This window comes from Leucoraja erinacea, chromosome 36 (assembly GCF_028641065.1).
Source record: "Leucoraja erinacea ecotype New England chromosome 36, Leri_hhj_1, whole genome shotgun sequence".
In the NCBI taxonomy this organism is placed as follows: Eukaryota; Metazoa; Chordata; class Chondrichthyes; order Rajiformes; family Rajidae; genus Leucoraja; species Leucoraja erinaceus.
The window spans coordinates 9,410,833-9,434,853 of record NC_073412.1 but is presented as its reverse complement, the minus strand read 5'-3'; the positions used below and the strand labels follow the sequence as shown (position 1 = coordinate 9,434,853).

General features: G+C 46.8%; 1 protein-coding gene across 1 annotated transcript; it reads left to right on the top strand.

Moving 5' to 3' along the window:
- The first annotated feature begins 2,100 nt into the window (after positions 1–2,100).
- On the top strand, positions 2,101–14,247 carry zgc:114188 (40S ribosomal protein S17-like). The gene is made up of 5 exons (XM_055662626.1): positions 2,101–2,262; positions 3,903–4,054; positions 8,212–8,317; positions 11,922–11,987; positions 14,128–14,247. Exons 1-5 carry the CDS (start codon positions 2,260–2,262, stop codon positions 14,200–14,202), a joined length of 402 nt encoding a protein of 133 aa, XP_055518601.1. The 5' UTR covers positions 2,101–2,259; the 3' UTR covers positions 14,203–14,247.
- Positions 14,248–24,021: the final 9,774 nt, after the last annotated feature.

The window sequence follows — 24,021 nt, the reverse complement described above, 5'->3', positions numbered from 1 at the left end:
CTGAAACGTCACCCATCCATGTTCTCCAGACATGCAGCCTGCTGAGTTACTCCAGCACATTTTGTCTTCGATTGATGGCCGATGTGGACTCGGTGGGCCAAAGGCCCTGGATCCATGCTGTATCCCTAAATTAAAATAAACTAATTTCAGGTAGTGTTTGTGGAGAGAGAAGCAACTGTAACACTTCTGGTCTGTGACCCTTCATCAGAACTGGGAAAAAGAGAGGTATTCGTGGGTTTTGATGACTGAGGAGATTTCTAGCATCTGCAGTTTGTCAAATACTTTCTTGAACTTCCACAGGTGTACAGTGGAGATCATATTGATTGGTTGCATGACCACCTGGTTCAGCAACTCAAACGGTCAGGAATTGCAAAAACATTGCCAAGTCCATCACGGGTACTGATCTCCCCACCATTGAAGGGATCTACAGGAGACGTTGCCTCAAAAAAAAGGCAGCCAGCATCACCAGAGACCCACACCACCATGGCCACACACTCATGTTACTCATGTCATCAGGAAGAAGGTATTGGAACCTGAAAACTGTATCATCCAGGTTTAGGAACAGCTTCTTCCCAACAACCATCAGGCGATTACACACAACAACCTCTAAGCTCAGAACTACATAGACTTGGGAGCATAGTTTTTGTCCTTACACTATTTTTAGATACCTGTGTGCTGATGCAAGTAAGAATTTAATTGTTCCATTTCGAGACATATGAAATTAAAACACTCTGGACACTTGTGTACGAAGGAACTGCAGACACTGAAGATGGACACAAAATGCTGGAGTAACTCAGTGGGACAGGCCACATCTCTGGAGAGAAGGAATGGGTGACGTTTCGGGTCGAAACACTTCTTCAGACTGAGTGTTTAAGAAAGAACTGCAGATGCTGGAAAAATCGAACGTGGACAAAAATCCTGGCGAAACTCAGCGGGTGAAGCAGCATCTATGGAGCGAAGGAATGGGAGACGTTTCAGGTCGAGACCCTTCTTCAGACAGAGTCAGGGGGAGGGTAAATAGAGGTATGAAAAGGTTTAGAAAAAATCAGAGCAGCACTGATGGCCATGGAAAGGTGGGATTCACATCTCATCTCATCGTGGGCGCAGATGCGGCGTAGACGGAGGGATTGGTAGCAGTGGATAGAGTCTTTGAAGGAAGCAGGGTGGGAGGAAGTATAGTCTAGATAGTTGTGTAATAGATGTCAGTCGATAGTCTATCTCCTGTGATGGAGATGGTGAGATCAAGAAACGGAGGGTGGTGATCAAGAACAACGAGATGCTTTTCATATCTCTAGTTTCCCTCTCCACTGACTCTCAGTCTGAAGAAGAGTTTCAACCCGAAAGTCACCTATTCCTTTTCTCCAGAGATGCTGTCCAAGTTACTCCAGCATTTTGTGTCTACCTTTGGTGTAAACTAGCATCTGCAGTTCCTTCCTACACAATACCGCACTCCTGACCGAAGATACTAGAGTACAATACAATACAAATTTATTGTCATTTGAGCCCCAGTGAGACTCAAACGAAATTTTGTTTCCACAGCCATACAAACAAAGACAATGTCCTACAGACATACACACAATTAAATTCACACAAACATCCATCACAGTGAACCCAGTGTGATGGAAGGCAAAGTCTTTTCTCTCCCCTGCTCTCAATTTCTCTCCCGATGTCCAAGCCCCAGGCGGGTGATGATAAGTCCCACGGCCATTTTAGGCCGCGCGGGGCGATTTACGGCCCTGCTCCCGGTCTGAAAGTACAAGGTTGGAACCCCCACGGGCATTGGTGAGTCCCACGGCCATGAAGCCGCGCCAGGTGATGTACGGTCCCGGTCCGGGTTGTTCCAACCCCGCGATACGGGCTGGAGAAGTCGCGTTGTGGGAGCTCCGGGAAGCGGTCTCTCCCCCCAGACCCGCGAGCTCCCGATGGAGCTCCCGATGAAGCTTCAAGCAAAGGGGTCGCTCTGATTGCCCAGAGTTAAGTAAGTTTTATTTATATAGCACGTTTTAAGTCAACCCGCATTGACACCAAAGTGCTTTACACTTCGATTTTCCAGCATCTGCAGTTCCTTCTTAAATACTAGAGGAGCTAGTTAGTTAGTATCTTTGCTCCTGACTTGGCTCTTGACACTTGTTTTATTTCCAACACTTGTTGTGGTAGTGGTGGCAGTGGATCAGGCAGCGCCGCGGCCATCCTGCCGCTTGGGGTCCTCATCGAGCTGCTCCCAGCATCCCTCGCTCTCTTCCTGGCGCTGGAACCAAGATGGTGGGTTTGACGGGAGAGGCGTTGGGGGACAATCCGGCGCCATCCGCCCTCATAGCGGCATCACGGTCGCCATCACCCGCTCAGACAGACTCATCACCCATCCGGCCAGCCCAACCCGCCATTATTGCGGGCAACGGCGGTTGGAGATAGAGGGGATGGGTCACGGAGTGTCCGCCGAGTCCGGGAGCTGAGGGCCCGGCCTGGCCTCGGCCTCGGGTGGCGACTCCCCGCTTCCCAGCTCCGCGCAACCAGCCGCGTCGTGGAGGGATGAGGGGAGGATGCACGGCTTGCGGGGTCTGGAGGCCTCGGGCTTTGGCGGCCTGGATTGCGCTTAGTGGCCGAGGTTGGGCTGTTGAGGCGCGGGCTATGAAGGGGAGGTTGGGCTGGGCTGGGCAAGGGGAAGCTTCAAGCAAAGGGGTCGCTCTGATTGCCCAAAGTTACTGGGAGGTACTAATGGTTCAGAGTTGTGAGTGCGTTTTTGGGGAGAGCAAATACTACTTGTTCCCCTAAAGGTGATAGGTACCCAGGTGAAATGTGGCAACAAGGAACTGCAGATGCTGCTTATGTTTGCTAAAGAAAGACACAAAGTGCTGGAGTAACTCGTCAGGTCAGGCAGCATCTCTGGAGAACATGGATGCAGTGATGTTTTGGGTCTGAAGAAGGGTCCTGACCCGAAAAGTCACCAATCCATGTGTCGGAAGGAACTGCAGATGTTGGTTTGCTCTGAAGATGACAGAAAACACTCGAGTAAATCAGCAGGACAGAGAGCATCTGATGCCGGCTGGTTATAGAGGCTGCCTGACTCATTTGGGTTCCTCCAGTATTCACCTATCCATGTTCTCCAGAGATGCCTGACCTGCTGAGTTACTCCAGCACGTTGTGTCTTTCTTAGGTAACCAGATGACTTGTGTTTGTCAATTGGCTAAAATAAACAGAGGAGGCATTACATTTATTTTAATGCAGCAAATCTTTTAACTAAAAATGCAGCCTATGACATGATGGCAGAATCAGTGTTAGGAAAATGGGATAGATACACAAATCGAGTTCAGAAGCTGTTCAAAGCTGCTGCCACACCGCGCCAATGACTTGGGTTTAATCCTGACCTCGGGTGCTGTCTGGAGTTTACATGTTCTCCCTGTGACCGCGTAGGTTAGTCTCTGTAAAGTTGCCCTTAGTGCGTAGAGAGTGGCTCGGAAAGTAAGATAACAGAATTAGTGTAACTGGGTGATTGATGGTCGGCATGGACTTGGAGGGCCGAAAGGGCTTGTTTCCATGCTGTAAACCTCAGCGGGGAGGTTTTGTCTGGCTGGGTTTGCTAAGGAGAGGCAGGGCCGGGGGAAGCTTTAGGCAAAGCTATCGCTGTGATTACTCAAGCAGAGGAAGTTAAGGGGAGGAACAAATGGTTCAGAGTTATGAGTGAGTTTTAGGGAGTAATGTAATAAAAATACTACCTGTTTCCAAAGGTGAAAGATAACTGTCTTTCCTTGGTAAACAGCATCGCCAGTTCCTTGTTTCTCCATTCTAAGTCATGCTTAATAATTGCCTACATTGTTAGCATTACGCATGCTGTTTTAAATGTTGCCTCTTGGTTGCTATTGGATTAAAAGAGTGAATATGCTTAACTGTTTCTGTCCGGTTAGGGTCGTGTCAGGACTAAGACGGTCAAGAAAGCTGCTCGAGTGATCATCGAGAAATACTACACCCGCCTCGGCAATGACTTCCACACAAACAAAAGGGTTTGTGAGGAGATTGCAATCATCCCCAGCAAAAAACTCCGCAACAAGATTGCAGGGTAAGATATGTTATCCTCCCTTAATACTTGCTTGAGTTAGTTGCTTCAGAGCAGTGTTGAACTGAATTGTGCATCAGGCTCGAGTTATCGAGTTATCTGTTTATTCCTGTATATAGTTCCACATGTCTCTTGGTGAGCAGAAAATAGCATCATCTTGCTATTTACCTGTCGTCTCAGGTAAAAATATAATGGTGCTACAATTTGTCCCACACATCATAGTGATTAAGACCACAACAGGAGTATTGTGTGCAGTTTTGGTCCCCTAATTTGAGGAAGGACATTCTTGCTATTGAGGCAGTGTAGGTTTACAAGGTTAATTCCCGGGATGGCGGGTCTGTCATATGCTGAGAGAATGGAGCAGCTGGGCTTGTGCACTCTGGAGTTTAGAAGGATGAGAGGTGATTTCATTGAAACATATAAGATTGTTAAGAGTTTGGACACGCTAGAGGCAGGAAACATGTTCCCGATGTTGGGGGAGTCCAGAACCAGGGGCTACAGTTTAAGAATAAGGAGTAAGCCATTTAGAAAGGAGACGAGGAAACACTTTTTCTCACAGAGAGTGGTGAGTCTGTGGATTTCTCTGCCTCAGAGGGCAGTGGAGGCAGGTTCTCTGGATGCTTTCAAGAGAGAGTTTGATAGGTCTCTTAAAAATAACCGAGTCGGGGGATATGGGGAGAAGGCAGGAACGGGGTACTGATTGGGGATGATCAGCCATGATCACATTGAATGGTGGTGCTGGCTCGAAGGGCCAAATGGCCTACTCCCAATGCAGTTGTACAGGGTCTTGGTGAGACCACACCTGGAGTATTGCGTACAGTTTTGGTCGCCAAATCTGAGGAAAGACATTATTGCCATAGAGGGAGTGCAGAGAAGGTTCACCAGACTGATTCCTGGGATGTCAGGACTGTCTTATGAAGAAAGACTGGATAGATTTGGTTTATACTCTCTAGAATTTAGGAGATTGAGAGGGTATCTTATAGAAACTTACAAAATTCTTAAGGGGTTGGACAGGCTAGATGCAGGAAGATTGTTCCCGATGTTGGGGAAGTCCAGGGCAAGGGGTCACAGCTTAAGGATAAGGGGGAAATCCTTAAAAACCGAGATGAGAAGAACTTTTTTCACACAGAGAGTGGTGAATCTCTGGAACTCTCTGCCACAGAGGGTAGTCGAGGCCAGTTCATTGGCTATATTTAAGAGGGAGTTAGATGTGGCCCTTGTGGCTAAGGGGATCAGAGGGTATGGAGAGAAGGCAGGTACGGGATACTGAGTTGGATGATCAGCCATGATCACATTGAATGGCGGTGCTGGCTCGAAGGGCCGAATGGCCGACTCCTGCACCTATTGTCTATTTATTACACATGCGGACGCTGCTATTTTTGGCGCCATTATTCAAAGTCTGGGCGGCCGAGTGATCTGGCTGGGGGTCAATGAATAGCAGAGAAGGTGATCGCCTGGGCAGCGCAGCTGGTAGTGCTGCTGCCTCAGCACCAGATATCTGAGTGCAATCCTGACCTTGGATGCTGTCTCTGTGGAGTTTACATGACCGTGAGAGTTTTCTTGGGTGCTCCGGTTTCCTCCCACGTTCTAAAGACGTGCGGGTTTGTCAGCATGGACCTGAGGTGCCGCAACGCCTGCCGAAGGCTCACCGGTGGGCGGGACTGGGATCCTGCCCGAAGACTCAGTCGGCAGGAACTTTGCCTGAAGGATCTTCTGTCGGCGAGATCGGGAACCCGTCAGAAGGCGCGACGAGCCCGCCCGAAGGCTCGCTTGTTGGAAGGGACCTTTCCCATGGGAATGGCGGGAATGGGAAACTGATCGAAGGCTCGGTAGACGGCATAACTGGGAGGGAGCTGGAGAAGTCGGGTGCAAGGACTGTTAGAAGGATGAATCGGGATAATGCATCCAGCACCTTCAGGCAGCGCTCCCTGGACACTAAGATGGCCGGTGTAGGAAAGAGGTTTCGGTTCGCAGAAGGTTCTCCAGTACATTGAGCGTGTGGGTCGACCGGACTTTGAATATTGGCACAAAAAATGGCGGCACTGTGCAGTTGCATAAGTGACAAATGAAGCAGTATTGATAAGCCAAAGGGACTGTTTCTGTTCTGTATCATTCAACAATGTTCCTGAGCAACTCAACAAGTACTGTCAGGACCTTATCTCCCCTCTTAATCAGTGTGATGTGTGGAGCAGGTTGTAGCACCATTATATTTTCTCAGCTCAGCTGCTTCAATATCAGCATGGGATCGCTCGTGCCTTTGGATCAACTTCTCCACCTTGATCCCAATAAGGAATTTTATATCAATTATTTTCTTTCGGTTGTTTCCTTGTGCACAGTTACCCCATTGACAGTTTTTTGATGCCACTCTTCACTGAATTTTCTGGAGGTGGATTCTGTGCTCTTGTTCTAATTTTCATTTAAACACACCGCCAGTAGTGCTGACACATGGAGTGTGGTGTGGAATTATTGTGTATCTGTGTCGAGCTATCTTTAATGGTTATGCACCTACTTGACCCAGCATTTGGAGAGACCTCGTACATAGAAACATAGAAAATAGGTGCAGTAGACCATTCGGCCCTTCGAGCCTGCACCGCCATTCGATATGATCATGGCTGATCATCCAACTCGGTATCCCATCCCTGCCTTCTCTCCATACCCCCTGATCCCTTTAGCCACAAGGGCCACATCTAACTCCCTCTTAAATATAGAATTCCACAGATTCACCACTGTGTAAAAAATGATTTTCTCATCTCGGTCCTAAAATACTTCCCTCTTATCCTTAAACTGTGTGGACTTCCCCAACATCGTGAATAATCGCCTAGTTCTGGACTTCCCCAACATCGGGAATAATCTTCCTGCATCTAGCCTGTCCAACCCCTTAAGAATTTTGTAAGTTCCTTTAAGATCCCCCCCTCAATCTTCTAAATTCTAGCGTGTACAAGCCGAGTCTATCCAGTCTTCATATGAAAGTCCTGCCATCCCAGGAATCAGTCTGGTGAACCTTCTCTGTACTCCCTCTATGACATCTCTGGACTCAGTGCGAAACAGTGACGTGTGAGCACATTGTGTTCTTGCAGGACCTCCACTGTTTTTGCACAACTCAACAACGACTGTTGGGACTTTATCTTCCCTCTTAATCAGTATGATGTGTGGGACAAGTTGTAGCACCATTATATTTTTACCTGGGACAGGGAAATAGCGAGAAGATGATATTTTCTGCTTATCAAGAGACGTGGAACTATATACAGGAATAAACAGATAATTCGACAACTCGAGCCTGATCCACAACTCAGTTCAATACTGCAATAGTGCTGGCTTGAAGGGTCGAATGGCCTACCCCTGCACCTATTGTCTATTGTCTGCTTACAAAGTGAAGGATCTATCTCTTTTAGCTAGTAACAAACCAGTCATGTCCTTCAGCTGATGGCAAAAATCCCTCTGGTTTAACTGGTTTGTTGCTGGCTAAAAGAAGAGATAGATCCTTCATTTGTAACACTATGTTCTGCAGTCTGGTATTTTTCTCTTTATACTGATTTGTCTGGGTAGCACGCAGTCAAAGATTTTTACTGTGTCTCGGTACAGGTGACAATAAAAAACTAATACCTCTAGTTTAAAAGTTAATTTAAAATGTGTTCAAATTACAAAGCAGCTCTATAACAGACTTCAATCATGACAAGATAATTACAGTTTATTCAAATTTTGTTCAAATGTTAGTTATTCTGACTTGATTGAAATCTTTGGTAGAGCTTTAGACTTTTGAGATATAGCGGGGTAACAGGCCTTTCAGCCCACCGAGTCCGCGCCAACCAGCGATCGCCCCGTACACTAGCACTATTCTAAACATTAGGGACAATTTACCATTTTTTTTTGTTAACCAAAGACAATTAACCTACTAACCGATACGTCATTAAAGTGTCGGAGGAAATCGGAGCACCCGGAGGAAACCTACATGGACGCAGGGAGAACGTGCAAACTCTGTACAGGCAGCACCCGTAGTCAGGATCAAACCCAGGTCTCTGGCGCGCCCTACTGCTGCGCCACTGTGCCGACATAATGTAATGCCGCTGTTTTGTAATTTGTTGTTTCTTGGTTACAGACGTACTAATTATTTGTTGTGTGCAATAGCAAACATTGTTCAGAGTTGTCCGTACTTTTCCTAGGTATGTGACGCACTTAATGAAGCGTATCCAGCGTGGACCTGTCAGAGGCATCTCCATCAAACTGCAGGAAGAAGAGCGAGAGAGGAGGGATAACTATGTCCCAGAGGTGGGTTTACTTCCCTTTTGAGTTCATCGATTACTGTTCATTTACTTGCCTAGAATCGTGGCATCTGAGTCATGAAATGTTAACATGGAATAGTACAACACAGGATCGGGTCCTTCAGCCCCCAATGTCCATGCCCAACGTGATGCCTGGTTTAGCTAATCTCTGCATGTGATCCGTATGCATCCATTCCCTGCATATCCATGTGCCTATCTAAAAACCTCAAATGCACTACCATATCTGCCTGTACCACCACCCCTGGCAGCTCGTTCCAGGCACTCATCACTCTGAATAAAAAAAACTCCAACGCACATCTCCTTTAAACTTTGTCCCTCTCTGCTTGGTCTTCAGGCAGAATCTTTTCAAATGCCATTTGAAGGGAAAGTTGCATGTATATTGTCATGGTGATATTTATGAACGCCAGACTCTGGAACAACTTCTTCCCTGTGGTTATCAGTCATCTGAACTGTTCTCCCAGAAGCTAGAGTGGTTGCGATCCTCCAATCTACCTTATTGACAACATTGGACTTTTTTTCTGGAAACTATTCTGCACTCTGGTATCTTTCACTTTGCTGAAAACTATATTCTGCACTGGTATTTTCCTCTTTGCTCTACCTGTTGTCGCTGTATATGACTTGATTGTGCTCAGTTCATTATTATCTGATTTAATTTGATAACATACAGTGAAAGGTGTTGGTTTTGTATCTCGGTACATGTGACAATAATAAACCAATGCCAATATCAGGGAGGTGAATTACCAGGAAACAGTATTCCAGGAGGCGGTCACACCTCTTGGAATAATAATCTGTAATTTAGTATGTTGTCAGTGACAAGGCGGTCTGACTGTAGAAGATGCAGGTAGAGGGACCTATGAACCCTAGCCCTTGTCTGTGGCCATCACATACAAGGTTCTTGCTCCTTGTGTGGACGAGGTTGGGGACTGTAGGGGGATGTGCAAACTATCCATAGTACCAAGGTGCAAGGAGCCATTCAAGTGGGAGGGAGGAAAGCCGTGATGGGGGAACAGACACTACTCTTTGCCACAAAGACAGAGTCCTGAAGGGCATTCTGCTGAGGGTGTACTTGAAGCTGAGGACAACATTGAACAGCAGATCCACAAAGGTGATAATCTGAATTATCAGCTCAGCTGTGTGCAAATTGGCAAAGGGTAAATAGTATCAGAGGGGTAAATGTGTGGTGGTAGAAATGGGTTCTGATTTATCAGACCGGTTCTGGGGAATGCAAGAGATGATCTGCTGAGGTGGGCATCACCTCAATCATGCTGGGATCCGTTTCCTGGTGAATCTCATCAATAGGGTTGGCGACTTTAACCCAAACAGGAATGGGTGGAGGTCCAAGAAAGGGATGTTTAATAAATCAAGCGGAAATGTTGGAGCAGTGGCAGAGGATAGTGATTGGGAAGTTAAGTAAAAGGTTTGGGGCAGAAATGTAAACAAAAATATGCAGCAAAGAATATATCCAGAGTTAGTAAAATTAGGTAAAAACCAAATCTTTGCTGTCTTTATTTGAACATGCATTGTATTTGTATGTGACAGCACGGCATATGAATATATGATGGCTATTATGTAAATAGTTAGTGTGATGAACACTGGCTGCTCAATAATGGAGTTTATATTCTCAAAAGTGAAGGGATGTGGTATAGCATTGTTATTCAATGAAGAATGGTCTTGACCCGAAACGTCATCCATTTCTTCTCTCCAGAGATGTTGCCTGTCCAGCTGAGTTACTCCAGCGGTATGAACATTGACTTCTCCAATTTTAGGTAGTCCCTGCTTTCTCCTTCTTTCCCACAGCCCACTGTCTCCGTCTCTTCCTTTCTTCTTCCCGCACCCCCCCCCCATCCCCACATCAGTCTGAAGAAGGGTCTCGACCCGAAACGTCGCCTATTTCCTTCGCTCCATAGATGCTGCCTCACCCACTGAGTTTCTCCAGCATTTTTGTCTACCTTCGATTTTCCAGCATCTGCAGTTCCTTCTTAAACATGGGAATACCTATATTGATTGTCATATTAGTATTCTAAATTACATGGCCTGATTGTTTGCACTGCGTATCGATTTTCTTTTTATTTCACTCTGCCTGCAATGTGAACAGTAGAATTCATCTTTTGAATCCATCTGCTTTGAAGCAGTTCAGTGGTTGAAGTCTGTCGGATTTGGGTCTTTTTAAACCAACTGCTGCCAGAATCTAAAGACAAAATTGTGTTAGTTTCCTGGGGCTGAGTTACTCCAGCATTTTGTGTCTATCTCATGTCCAAGGCCTGGTCTGATGAGTATAAGATTGGCGTGAGAGATTCTCCAGTGTAACAGCGGGAAATCCCAGGGTCTCGACAATAGGTGCAGGAGCAGGCCATTCGGCCCTTCGAGACCAATGAGACGAAGAGCCGATGCATCAGCAGCCCAGTACATCCCAGCCATGCAGCAGATCCTTGGCAGGGTGGGTGACTGAACACTGACAGTCTTTTGTGGTTGCAATTACAGTTCTGTTGGGAAATGTATCTGTATCCCAAAAATAAATGAACGAGTAGCTCATCAGTGTGCAGCAAGGGGGGGGGGGGGGGGGGGGTTAGAACTTCCGGGTTCATCTAAGCAAGTCGGGGTGTTGCTTTAAAGTCTTGTCCAAAAGGCTTTCCCACCTAGAATGCAGAAAGGCATGGACCCTCGAATTCTAGAGAGGTATCACAAACAGATATGCCCTTTAGCCTACCAGCTCCATGTTAGCCATCTACTACTGATTGACACTAATCCTACCCTAACCCATTTTGTTGTGGTTACGTTTACTTGCATTCATTTCAACTCTTCCCCCCCACCCACACACACACACACACACACACACACACACTTCTGAGGCCGCTTACAGCAGCCACTTAACTCCTCAACCTGCGCACTGCTGCCTTTTGGGAGGAACCCACACGGTCACGGGGAGTCTCCTGTGCAAACTCCACTTGTACAGCGCCGGAGGTTGGGATTCAGCCGAATCGTTGGTGCTGACTAGAGCCACGAGTCAAGGTCAGAGTGACACAAAATGCTGGAGTGACTGCGGGTAGGCAGCATCTCTGGAGAGAAGGAATAGGTGACATATCTGGGTCTAGGCCCTTCCTCAGCCTGAGAGTCAGGGGAGGGGAAACGAGAGATATAAAAAGGTACAAAGAACAAATGAAAGGTATGCAAAAGGACAAAACAAATCCAGCAACGATGATCAAGGAATGGTGGAACCCACAATGGGCCATTGTTGGTTGTGGAGAAGTTGATTACGAGTGTTACAAACAGTGAAACTAGTAGGATGACTAGGGTGGGGGGGGGGAGGGACATAGAGAGAGAGAGAGAGAGAGGGCGGGGAATGCAAGGGTTACTTGAAGTTGGAGAAATCAATATTGTCATATGTCCCGAAGCGGAGCAATAAATTCCTTACAGCGGCACGACGGATGTAAACGTGGTACTCTGGTGTCGCAGCTCACAGCGAGTGTGGGCGCTATCAGGGATGACAAGCCGCTGTTTGTCATGTAAAGTGATTAGTGTGTGTGTGTGTGGGGGAAATGACTGTTGAGATTGCTGACTGATCTTCTCCGCCTGTTGTTTGCTTCTCCCAGGTCTCTGCTCTGGACCAGGAGATGATTGAGGTGGACCCAGACACCAAGGAGATGCTGAAGTTACTGGTGAGTAATGAGGGGTTGCTGCCTCACCCTCTTTATGTCGACTTCTAATACGTCAACCCTACAGAGGGCATGACCGTCATTGCATAACTATTGGCTGAAGTACTTGTCTGATCTGCCCTTAGTGAAAGGCCTTGCTTTATATTAAATATTTTATGTCTGGGTGACTTTTATTAGGTTTTGGAGTTAATCCAAAATGGAACAATATTATAAATTTAAATACCATTGTAGTCAGGGTGTTTTTGAAGCATCAAACTTACAAACCTAATCATTAGGATAGGTCAGACAAATTCCACTGTTTTAGCATTTGTAACCTCATTCATTACCGTTGAAGGTGAACAGCTGCCCCCAGATGTAAGGAGGTTTTAGACTCTATACCTGAGGCACTATACTAATGCTTGCACATCTTCATCGACAAGTCACCGTTTCTGTATTCTGTGTACAGAATCGCTGTATTTTTTGTCGTTTCTTGGTTTCATTGACTGCAAACAGGTGTGAAAATTAATTGAAGGAGCTAGTCACACAGTTGATAATATCACGTACAGATGGTTCAGAGTGCACAGTGTCTTAGCTCAGCGTCATTTGTGCTGTTTGAATCTTTGTGTGTTCCTATGTGGGCTTTAACAATCAAAAAGCAGCATAGAATCTAGAATCTAATCCAGCATTAGAATGGAGACGAGGAAACGCTTTTCCTCACAGAGAGTTGCGAGTCTGTGGAATTCTCTGCCTCAGAGGGCGGTGGAGGCCGGTTATCTGGATGCTTTCAAGAGAGCTAGATAGGGCTCTTAAAAATAGCGGAGTCGGGATATGGGGAGAAGGCAGAAACGGAATACTGATTGGGGATGATCAGCCATGATCATATTGAATGGCAGTGCAGGCTCGAATGGCCTACTCCTGCACCTATTTTCTATGAATGGCGGTGCTGGTTCGAAGGGCCGAATGGCCTACTCCTGCACCTATTGTCTATTGTCTATTACCCACCAGCAGCACAGCCCTTCCATTTAGGAAGAAGTTCCATTCTTGCCCTGCGTTGTGTGAGCTATGTGTTGCAGTGACGGCCAGGGCTGATCTTTCAGTGTGTGGGAGTTTGTTTGTTAGCCGGTGTGTATCGTTCATCCTTGAACTTCTACAGCGTTCCCTTCTGGGTATTTCAGGCTATCACGAGATCCCATCCTTGAGCAAGTGCCAGGCATCACAATCCACGTGTGTGACTGGTAATTCTTTGGATGCATTTTCACTCGGTCAATATTTAACTCTGAGGTTTCTGCCAGCTTTGGATCAATGGTGGAGAATAGAATTAACATGGAACAGGACATCATACGATCGAGGCCCTTCAGCCAGCAATGCTTTTTGCCAAACATGATACCTAGTTAAAATGATCTCATCTCCCTCACATGATCCATATCCTGCTATTCCCTGCACATCCATCTAAAAGCCTCTTGAATGCCACGATTGTATCTGCCTCCACCGCCACCTGTGGCAATGCGTTCCAGGCCCCCACCACTCTGCATTAAAAAAAACTGGGCACCGCACATCTCCATTAAACTTCCGCCCTCTCACCTTATAACTATGCCCTCTATTGATGGACATCTCCACCTTAAGAAAAACCCTAGGATCGTGCGGGCGTCAGGGGTTATGGGGAGAATGGGGTTGAGAAGGAGAGATAGATCAGCCATCATTGAATGGTGGAGTAGACTTGATGAGCCCAATGGCCTAATTCTGTTCCTATAACTTATGAAGGTTCTGACTGACTATGCCTGTCATAAGTTGGACACAAAATGCTGGACTAACTCAGCGAGACAGGCAGCATCTCTGGAAAGAACGAATGTGTGATGTTTCGGGTCGAGCCCCTTCTTCAGACCTATCCTCAAGCTATGCCCGTCATAATTGTAGATACGCATCTTTTATGAAGAGAGCAGAAAGGGAGGACTTATCATTGTCAGGATCTTGGACGTACTTTACATCTATGGAGTGGGCTGAGCAGTTTCTGGATATAACTTCATCTAGATGTTATAGTCTGTTAACTAGTGGAAGCAACAAAGTTATTGCAATTCCAGCCCATTTGCCATTGTCGCCTGCCGTATGTAATTAACTCACCGGTTTACTTGCTTCACTTAATGGATTTCCCACCCCTCTTTTGCAGGACTTTGGCAGCTTGTCCAACCTTCAGGTCACGCAGCCTTCAGTGGGGATGGCGTTCAGGACTCCAAGAATCTAAAGTTTATTTCTGCCATGTTCTTACAATAAAAAAACCCAAAAGGAATTTGTCGGTATTGTGTTCTTATTTATATCCCCAAAGCACCGAACTTCAGTGTTTGGGGACAGCATGGGTGACCCATGTTCCTGCAGTGTAATTGATGAGCTAAAACAAATTTGACGTGAGGGTTAGGTTTATTATTGTCACCTGCACCAAGGTACAGTGAATGCGTTTGTTTTGCATGCTATTCAAAGAGATCACATATACCATACGTAGATAGAATCTGTTCAAACTCAAGTACAATAGAATAGTACAAAATGGTGCCACACGTCCATGTGGAGAAGACATAAATGGAGAAGAGCAGAGCGATTGTATCGGTTGGCAGTCGATCCTTCTCTGGGAAGAGCACACAAAGATTTGCCACACTCCAGTGCTATCTTGATACTGAAGTGGTGTAAGCTGAAGGTTTAATGTATTGTTCAGAACACAAAGTGCTGGAGTAGCTCAGCAGGTCACGTGGCATCTCTAAAGGACGTGTCTTGGCCATGTTTCGGAGCGTTATTGGCACGCTGACAGTATTGCTGCAGACTTTGAACGTTGCTGCCTAATGTTTTACAAAGTACGAGGAAAACTGAAAGAAAGAACATTTTGAAAGATGCTATTTGAAATATGGAAATCCACAAATCTTCACTACTAAATAGTTTGTGGGGCAGCAATTGTGGATTTCTGTTGACTTAGACCATGTACATCAAAACCTAACATTCTCAGGATATTGACTGAAGAAACAATGGAAGACATCAAAACCAGCTACATTCTGCTATGACTGACAACTGACTCAAACTCTGGAGAGGCCCATGTTTTCCAGGGTCTCGCTTTTGATTATGCCTGATATTGTTGTCTGTTGTGGTTGCTACCCTAAGTCAGTAACATGAATTCCATGAAGCCTGCTTGACAATAGACAATAGGTGCAGGAGTAGGCCATTCGGCCCTTCGAGCTAGCACCGCCATTCAATGTGATCATGGCTGATCATCCCCAATCAGGACCCCGTTCCTGCCTTCTCCCAATATCCCCTGACTCCACTATCTTTAAGAGCCCTATCTAGCTCTCTTGAAAGTATCCAGAGAACCTGCCTCCACCCACCCTCTGAGGCAGAGAATTCCAGACTCTCAACCCTCAGTGTGAAAAAGTTTCCTCATCTCTGTTCGAAATGGCTTACCCATTATTCTTTAACTGGCCCCTGGTTCTGGACTCCCCCAACATCAGGAACATGTTTCCTGCTTCTAGCGTGTCCAAACCCTTAATAATCTTGTATGTTTCAATAAGATGCCCTCTCATCCTTCTAAACTCCAGAGTATACAAGCCCAGCCATTCTCTCAGCATATGACAGTCCCGCCATCCCGGGAATTAACCTTGTAAACACCTACGCTGCACTCCCTCAATAGCAAGAATGCCCTTCCTCAAATTAGGGGACCAAAACTGCACACAATAGCTTTCATTGCAAAAGGATTTGAGTATAGAAGCAGGGAGGTTCTACTGCCCTTGTACAGGGTCTTGGTGAGACCACACCTGGAGTATTGCGTACAGTTTTGGTCTCCAATCTGAGGAAGGACATTATTGCCATAGAGGGAGTGCAGAGACGGTTCACCAGACTGATTCCTGGGATGTCAGGACTGTCTTATGAAGAAAGACTGGCTAGACTTGGTTTATACTCTCTAGAATTTAGAAGATTGAGAGGGGATCTTATAGAAACTTACAAAATTCTTAAGGGGTTGGACAGGCTAGATGCAGGAAGATTGTTCCCGATGTTAGGGAAGTCCAGGACAAGGGGTCACAGCTTAACGATAAGGGGGAAATCCTTTAAAACCGAGATGAGAAGAACTTTTTTCACACGGAGAGTGGTGAATCTCTGGAACTCTCTGCCACAGAGGGTAGTTGAGGCCAGTTCATTGGCTATATTTAAGAGGGAGTTAGATGTGGCCCTTGTGGCTAAGGGGATCAGGGGGTATGGCGAGAAGGCAGGTGCGCGATACTGAGTTGGATGATCAGCCATGATCATATTGAAACCTACGCTGCAGGCTCCCTCAATAGCAAGAATGGCCTACTCCTTAGGGGACCAAAAACTGCTACAATTCCTCCTGTTGTGGTCTCAATAGGGCCCTGTGCAACCGCAGAAGGACCTCTGCCCCTATACTCAACTCCTTGTTATGAAGGCCAACATGCCATTCGCTTTCTTCACTGCCTGCTGGACCCGCATGCTTACTTTAATTGACTAATGAACAAGGACCCCCAGATCCCGTTGTACTTCCCCTTTTCCCAACTTGACACCATTTAGATAATAATCTGCCTTCCTGTTTTTGCTACCAAAGTGGATAACCTCACATTTATCTGCCTACTCACCCAACCTGTCCAAGTCACCCTGCATTCTCAGCATCCTCACAGTTCACACTGCCACCCAGCTTTGTGAACTGTGAGGAGGATGCTATGAGAATGTCTGAGGTTATGGGGAGAAGGCAGGAGAATGGGGTTGGGAGGGAGAGATTGATCAGCCATGATTGAATGGAGGAATAGACTTGATGTGCCGAATAAGCTAATTCTACTATTATTCCTTACGACCTTATGTTGAATGTTTTATAGAGCAAGAATGTTGATGCATCTTCCAAATATGGTTGAACCAAGAGTACCTGATTGTGCTGAGTGTAGAGGAACAAAGGGGCACATTGAACTGAATCAAACTTTTATAAAGTGAAAACTCCCAGATGGAAGTGAAGATGCTCTCTTTGGTCTGAATCGGTAAATGTGATGAATGATCATTGCAAGAAGCCATGGACTCCACCAGAGGGAGCTCTTGGTATGGATAATCATAGAATATCAAACTAGTGTGGAAACAAAGTGCTTGAGTAACACAGTGGGTCAGTCGGCATCCCTGGAGAACATGGATAGGTGAGGTTTTGGACTGAGACTGGGAGGTTGGTCTTGGAGGGGAGGATGCTCCTGAAACTGCGGAGCATCCTGGACAATGCAGCTCACCCCCTCCGTGACACACCGATCAACCTGAGGAGCACCTTCAGCAACAGACTGGTTCCACCAAGATGCAGCACAGAACGCCACAGGAGATCCTTCTTCCCTGTGGCCATCAAACTGTACAACTCCTCCCCCTTCTGTCGTGGGGTAGACTGAGACCCCCCCCCCCCCTCCCCTTCCCCAATTTTTGCACATCCCCAATCCTTTCCACTCGTCACTTTAATTTCATGTTTCATGTATTTTGTGTTTTGGCAAATCAATTTCCTTCCATCGTATCGAGACTCTTCTTCAATCTGGTAAACCTATATATAACCTGCCAGCTTTTGTCCTGCCCCATCTCCTATCTTTGTCTATCCCTACCTAACCCCCTAAAATCAGTCCGAAGATGGATCTTGAATAGTGTGGAAACAAAGTGCTTGAGTAACACAGCGGGTCACATATCCTGTTCTCCAGGGATGCTGCCTGATCCACTGAGTTACTCCAGCATTTTGTGTCTTTTCGTGGAGTTATTGTGAACGGGTGCTAGAAGGTCAGCGAGTACTCAGCGGGCAGAAGGGCCTGTTTCCATGTTGTATATTTCAATATTTAACATTTTTGATTTTTAGGACAATTGAAGTCTGTGACACTATGGGTCAAAAACTGACATTTCGTAGGTCCGCCTGCTATAACCAAAATCAGTTATAAAGAGCTCTGTAAAAACAAGGGTTCACTTTTTCACAGCCAACAATGGATCATTGTGGGCTCTACCTTTCCTTGATCATCGTTGCTGGCTTTGATTCGTTCTATTCATGCCTTTCATCCATTTGTTCTTTGTACCTTTTCATATCTTTAGTTCCCCTCTCCCCGGACTGTCAGTCTGAGGAATGATCTTGAGCCGAAACGTCACCTGTTCCTTTCCTCAGAGATGCTGCCTGACCCGCTGAGTTACTCCAGCATTTTGCGCGTAGTTTAGTTTAGAGACACAGCGCGGAAACAGGGCCTTCAGCCCACCGAGCCCGCACCCACCAGCGATCCCCACACACTGATACTATTCTACACACGAGGGGACAATTTACAATTTTTACCGAAGCCATTTAACCTACAAACCTGTACCTCTTTGGAGTGTGGGGTGTGCAAACCACAGCACCCAGGGGGGGGAAAGTACAAACTCGGTACAGACAGCACCCGTGGACAGGATCGAACCCGGGTCCCTGGCGCTGTGAGGCAGCAACTCCACCGTGTGGCCCCGAGGCAGTATTGATCCCGTCAGGAGCAGGGAAACCCAGTCCTTTTCTCAAGAAGTTCGAATGGGCCAAAAGTCAACAAAACACCAATGGCTTTTGGCTCTCACCTTTGTTTTCTTTTCGACCTGGCAACCATTTATTGCTGTCTAGTGCTGCATGTAAACAAGCATTGTGTCCCAGTCAATGGCTCTATGTGTGTGTGTGTGTGTGGCTTATTTGTACCCGGGCTGCACCAGCAGAGCCTGTGTTAGTTCTGTAGCTGCAGGATTGAAATGGAACAAAAGCAGGGAGGGATGAAGCTTTGTTTTGTCAGCAGCTTCTGGCTGACATGCCTTTGCTCCGTATTACAAGGGTGTGACCCCAGTGTCAGGAATTTACTTGCGTACACAATTTCTCCAGAAGACTGAGTCACTGGAATTTGTTTGTAGAAACCATGGCCACTGAGTGAAAGACCCATAAAAGTCTCCTGACCTTGAGACCTGAATAGGTGCAAGGACTCGGTGTGTGAAGGCAGCATGTGGATGCGTGGCATCTGAAGTATTTAACAAATAAGGTACAATTCACCCTCTCTTGACCAAGAGCATGGTTTAGTTTTCGTACTTTTGAATTCAGCATTCAGCACTGCTGAACGAAAGCCTTCAAAATGTGCTTGGTGGGGAAGAGTTTGCAGTGTTTTGTTGGTGGTGAGGGGAGGGGGGGAGGGGGGAGGGGGGGGGGGGGGGGGAGGGAGTGGAATGGGGTATGGTTAGCTGGCTCCTGCAATGGGCTTGCACAAGCATGATGGGCCAAATGTCGGTGCTGTTTAAGTCCATGTACAAGGTGACTTGCTTCTGATTAATGTGGAAACAAGGACAATTCAGGTTGGCTCCTTCTTCAAAGGACAGCAGGGTGGTACAGCGGTAGAGTTGCTGCCTTACAGTGCCAGACACCCCTGGGTTTGATCCTAACTACGGGTGCTGTCTGTATGGAGCTTGTACGTACGTTCTCCCTGTGACCACGTGGGCTTTCACCGGGTGCTCCGGTTTCCTCCCACACTCCAAAGGGTTAATTGACCTCTGTAATGTTTTATTAATATTAATGTTTAGTGTTTTTGGACTCATTCGTAACTGTTACAGTATGTCATGTTGTTACTTGTGGACGGAGCACCAAAGCAAATTCCTTGTATGTGAATACTTGCCCAATAAACTTACTTACTTACTTTTTAAATTGTCCCTAGAGTGTACAGGGTAGAAAGAGTGTACGGGCAATCGCTGGTCAGCGCGGACTCGGTGGGCCGAAGGGCCTGTTTCCACAATGTATCTCTAAACTAAACTGAACTGAAGGAACTGCAGATGCTGGTTTTACCAAGGAAAGACACAAAGAGCTGGAGTAACTCAGTGGGACAGACAGCATCTCTGGAGACTTACTCAGGAATCAGTCAGCCAGAGGAAGGGTCCCGACCCAAAACGTCACCTATCTATGTTACTCCAGAGATGCTGCCTGACCTCCAGTATCTGTAGATGCTGTAGATGCTGCCAGTACTTTGTGTCTTGTCCCTGATTCATTCTACCTTTGTTCAATTAAGCATAAAAATAAATAATGACAAGAGCTACTTTTGTGATCCTTTTACGAAATTTGTACGAATGTCCGATCTCATATCTAACACAGAGGCACAGCTGGTAGAGCTGCTGCCTCACAGAGTCAGAGACCTGGGTTCCATCTTGACCTCGGGTGCTGTCTGTGTGGAGTTTGCACGCTCTGCCTAGGATTCCTCCGGGTGCTCCGGTTTCCTCCCACATCCCAAAGACGTACGGGTTTGTAGGTTAATTGGCCTCTGTAAATTGCCCCCTTGTGTGTAGGGCAGGGATGAAATGTGGATAACATGGAACTAATGTGTGAACGGGTGATCGATGGTTGGTGTGGTCTCGATGGGCCAAAGGGCCTGTTTCCATGGTGAATCTCTGAAATCTAATTCTAACTCTGAACCTAAATCTAACATACCTCCCCTGGATCAACCTATTACCTGAAGAAGGGTCTCGACACGAAACGTCACCCATTCCTTCTCTCCAGAGATGAGATACTCCAGCTTTTTGTGTCTATCTTCAACCTATTACCATGTCCTGGCCTCCTGTCTTCCAGCTTTCTTTTCTTCTGCCCTCAAAAAATCAGCCTGAAGAAGGGTCCCGACCCGAAACAGCACCTGTCCATGCTCTCCAGAGATGCTGGCTGTCCTGCATCTGTGGGTCAAGTGGCATCTGTGGAGGCAGAGGGTTGACCCAAATCGTCAACAATCCTCCACCTCCATCGATGTACAAGACAAATGGTGATCTTTACTATCTAAATGGCGTCAAGTTGGGAAAAGGGGAAGTACAACGGGATCTGGGGGTCCTTGTACATCAGTCTATGAAAGTAAGCATGCAGGTACAGCAGGCAGTGAAGAAAGTGAATGGTATGTTGGCCTTTATAACGAGAGGAATCGAATATAGGAGCACAGAGGTCCTTCTGCAGTTGTACAGAGCCCTAGTGAGACCACACCTGGAGTATTGTGTGCAGTTTTGGTCTCCAAATTTGAGGAAGGACACTCTTGCTATTGAGGTAGTTTGGCGGGACTGTCATATGCTGAGAGAATGGAGCAGCTGGGCTTGTACACTCTAGAGTTTAGAAGGATGAGAGGGTCCCTCATTGAAATATATAATATTGTTAAGGGCTTGGACACACTAGAGGCAGGAAAGATGTTCCCGATGTTGGGGGAGACCAGAACCAGGGGCCAGAGTTTAAGAATAAGGGGTAAGCCATTTAGAACGGAGACGAGGAAACATTTTTTCTAACAGAGAGTGGTGAGTGTGGTGAAAGCATCCAGGTTCTCTGGATGCTTTCAAGAGAGAGCTAGATAGGGCTTTTAAAAATAATGGAGTCGGGGGATATGGGGAGAAGGTAGGAACGGGGTACTGATTGGGGATGATCAGCCATGATCACATTGAATGGCGGTGCTGGCTCAACCGGCCGAATGGCCTACTCCTGCACCTATTGTCTATTGTCCATTGACTTTGGTGAAGCAATGTTTGGAGCATTGTGTTCAGTATTGGTCACCCTGTTCTCGGGTCAGTAAGCTGGAAAGGGCACAGAGAAGATTAACACGGACATTACCAGGACTTGAAGTTCTGAGCGTTTGGCCAGGCTAGGACTTTATTCCTTGAGGAGTGATCTTATAGAGGTGTACAAAATCATGAGGCCAATGGATAGGGTGAATACACAGTCTTTTACCCAGAGTAGGGGGGGAATCAAGAACCATAAGACGTGGGTTTAAGGTGAAAGGGGAAAATATTTAACGGCCTGTCCCACTGTACGAGGTCATTCAAGAGCTCTCCCAAGTTTTAAAAAAAAAAGTTGAATTTGTGGTAAGTACGTAGAATGTACGTAGCGGCTACGTTGGAGCTCGTGGATATCTCGTAGTGGCTCGTGACGCTAACGGCAGGTACTCGGGAAACGCGGTAACTCGTGAAGTTTTTTCAGCACAGTGAAAAATGTCCACGAGTGCCCCGTGTATCTACAAACAGCTATTACCGTAGGTCTCCGAGTTCGAATCAGGGGGAAACTTGGGAGAACTCTTGAATTACCTCGTACAGTGCGACAGGCCCTTTAATAGGGACCTGTACGGAGTTTGTACGTTCTCCACGTGACCTGCGTGGGTTTTCTCCGAGATCTTCGGTTTCCTCCCACACTCCAAAGACGTGCAGGTATGTAAGGTTAATTGGCTTGGTAAATGGAAAAAAAAATGATCCCCAGTGTGTGCAGGAGAGTGTTAGTGTGCGGGGGTCGCTGGTCGGCGCGGACCCGGTGGGCCGAAGGGCCTGTTTCCGCGCTGTATCTCTAAACTAAACTATACTCAAGTAGTTTAATATGTGGAACTTTGGCCCGAAACTTTGGAAATGGCACCAAAACCTGGCAAGTCTTGCATTGGGGCTGTTTCTATGCAATATGTGCTTAACCGGGGATTGTACTAATGTATGGCAATTATCTTACAGATCTGTATGCAACAAAATAATTTCACTGTACTTTGATAGACATGATAACAAAAGAACCATTGAAGCATTGATAGCCAAAGCAGGAGCTATAATAGCATTTATAAGTCACTTGGCCGGGTACATTTATTAAAGGTTTAGAGGGATGTGGGCAATTGCGACTAGCTTACTTGAGGCATCTTGGCCGGCCCTTCGGCCCGACATGTCCGTGCTGGCCAAGATGCTCCAAATAAGTCAGCCCCAATTGCCCACGTATTAGCTAGCGTAGCACAACAAAGCTAGTGTCTATGTTGTATGACTCTATGCTGGAAATCTTAAACTAGAACAGAGCCTGCTGGAAACTCTGGACAACAGGTCAGGCTGGTCAGGCTGCATCTGTGTGGGAAGAGAAACAGAGTTAAGGGCCTGTCCCACTTAGGTGATTTTTTTAGGCGACTACAGGGAAGTAGGCTGTCCCCACATGGTCTCCTCAGTCGAGTAAAGAATCGTAGTGTCTTTCAGGTTGCCGTTGGATTTTCAACATGTTGAAACATTTTCGGAGACAGTCGGTGACGGTGGGTTTAACGCCAATGAGCGTAGCTTGACTTCTCCTGACGCTGTCGTTTGTTGTCGCCAGGTTAATGTAGGTTGTGGCCCGGCTGTTAAGGGCTTGGACACGCTAGAGGCAGGAAACATGTTCCCGATGTTGGGGGAGTCCAGAACCAGGGGCCACACAGTTTAAGAATAAGGAGTAAGCCATTTAGAACGGAGACGAGGAAACACTTTTTCTCACAGAGAGTGGTGAGTCTGTGGAATTCTCTCCTCAGAGGGCGGTGGAGGCAGGTTCTCTGGATACTTTCAAGAGAGAGCCAGATAGGGCTCTTAAGAATAGCGGAGTCAGGGGATATGGGGAGAAGGCAGGAACGGGGTACTGATTGGGGATGATCAGCCATGATCACATTGAATGGCGGTGCTGGCTCGAAGGGTTGAATGGCCTACTCCTGCACCTATTGTCTATTGTCTATTGTTAATGTAATTATTTTATTTCAAATTTTATGTCGAAGGGGGGGTCCAGTCGGCGGTTTTTCAGTGACCTGCTACGACTATGACAGTCGCCGAAAAAAATCACCCAAGTGGGACAGGCCCTTTAATGTTTCTCAGTTCGAAGATGCTTCGTCAGAACTTGGAAAATAAGTGTATTATGGTTCCAGGAGAGTGGGAGAGGAGGGTGCCTCTGACAGGGAAAAACTGGGGTGACCATGGAGATATATTTTATAAACTGGTTCAAAATCAGATACTGGTGCAAGTTTCTGCAACCTTTATAATGGCTGTCCCTGATTCTAATATAACGGGAGTTAACATGATGTCCGGAGACAGGGCTCAGCATCTCCCTGCCTCTAGGAGTGTTCAGTCAGTCTGACAGTGCAGGGAGTGCCATTCTGCCCACTGCAGCTGTGCTAGCTCTTTGCAAGGGTCACGCAAGTACAGGTCCACCGTCGGGTTCCGTATCACCCGTTTAGCCGGAACAACAGAGGCCAGGGTGTCGGAGCGCCGAGATGCCGGCCAGCACAGTCGACCGTGGGAACGGATCTGCCAATCGGCTGTGGAGGTCGAG

Excerpts from the sequence above, each read along its gene's own strand:
- zgc:114188 (XM_055662626.1), top strand. Across the intron at positions 4,055-8,211 it reads CTCCGCAACAAGATTGCAGG|GTATGTGACGCACTTAATGA; the intron begins GTAAGATATGTT and ends TACTTTTCCTAG. Across the intron at positions 11,988-14,127 it reads AGGAGATGCTGAAGTTACTG|GACTTTGGCAGCTTGTCCAA; the intron begins GTGAGTAATGAG and ends CCTCTTTTGCAG.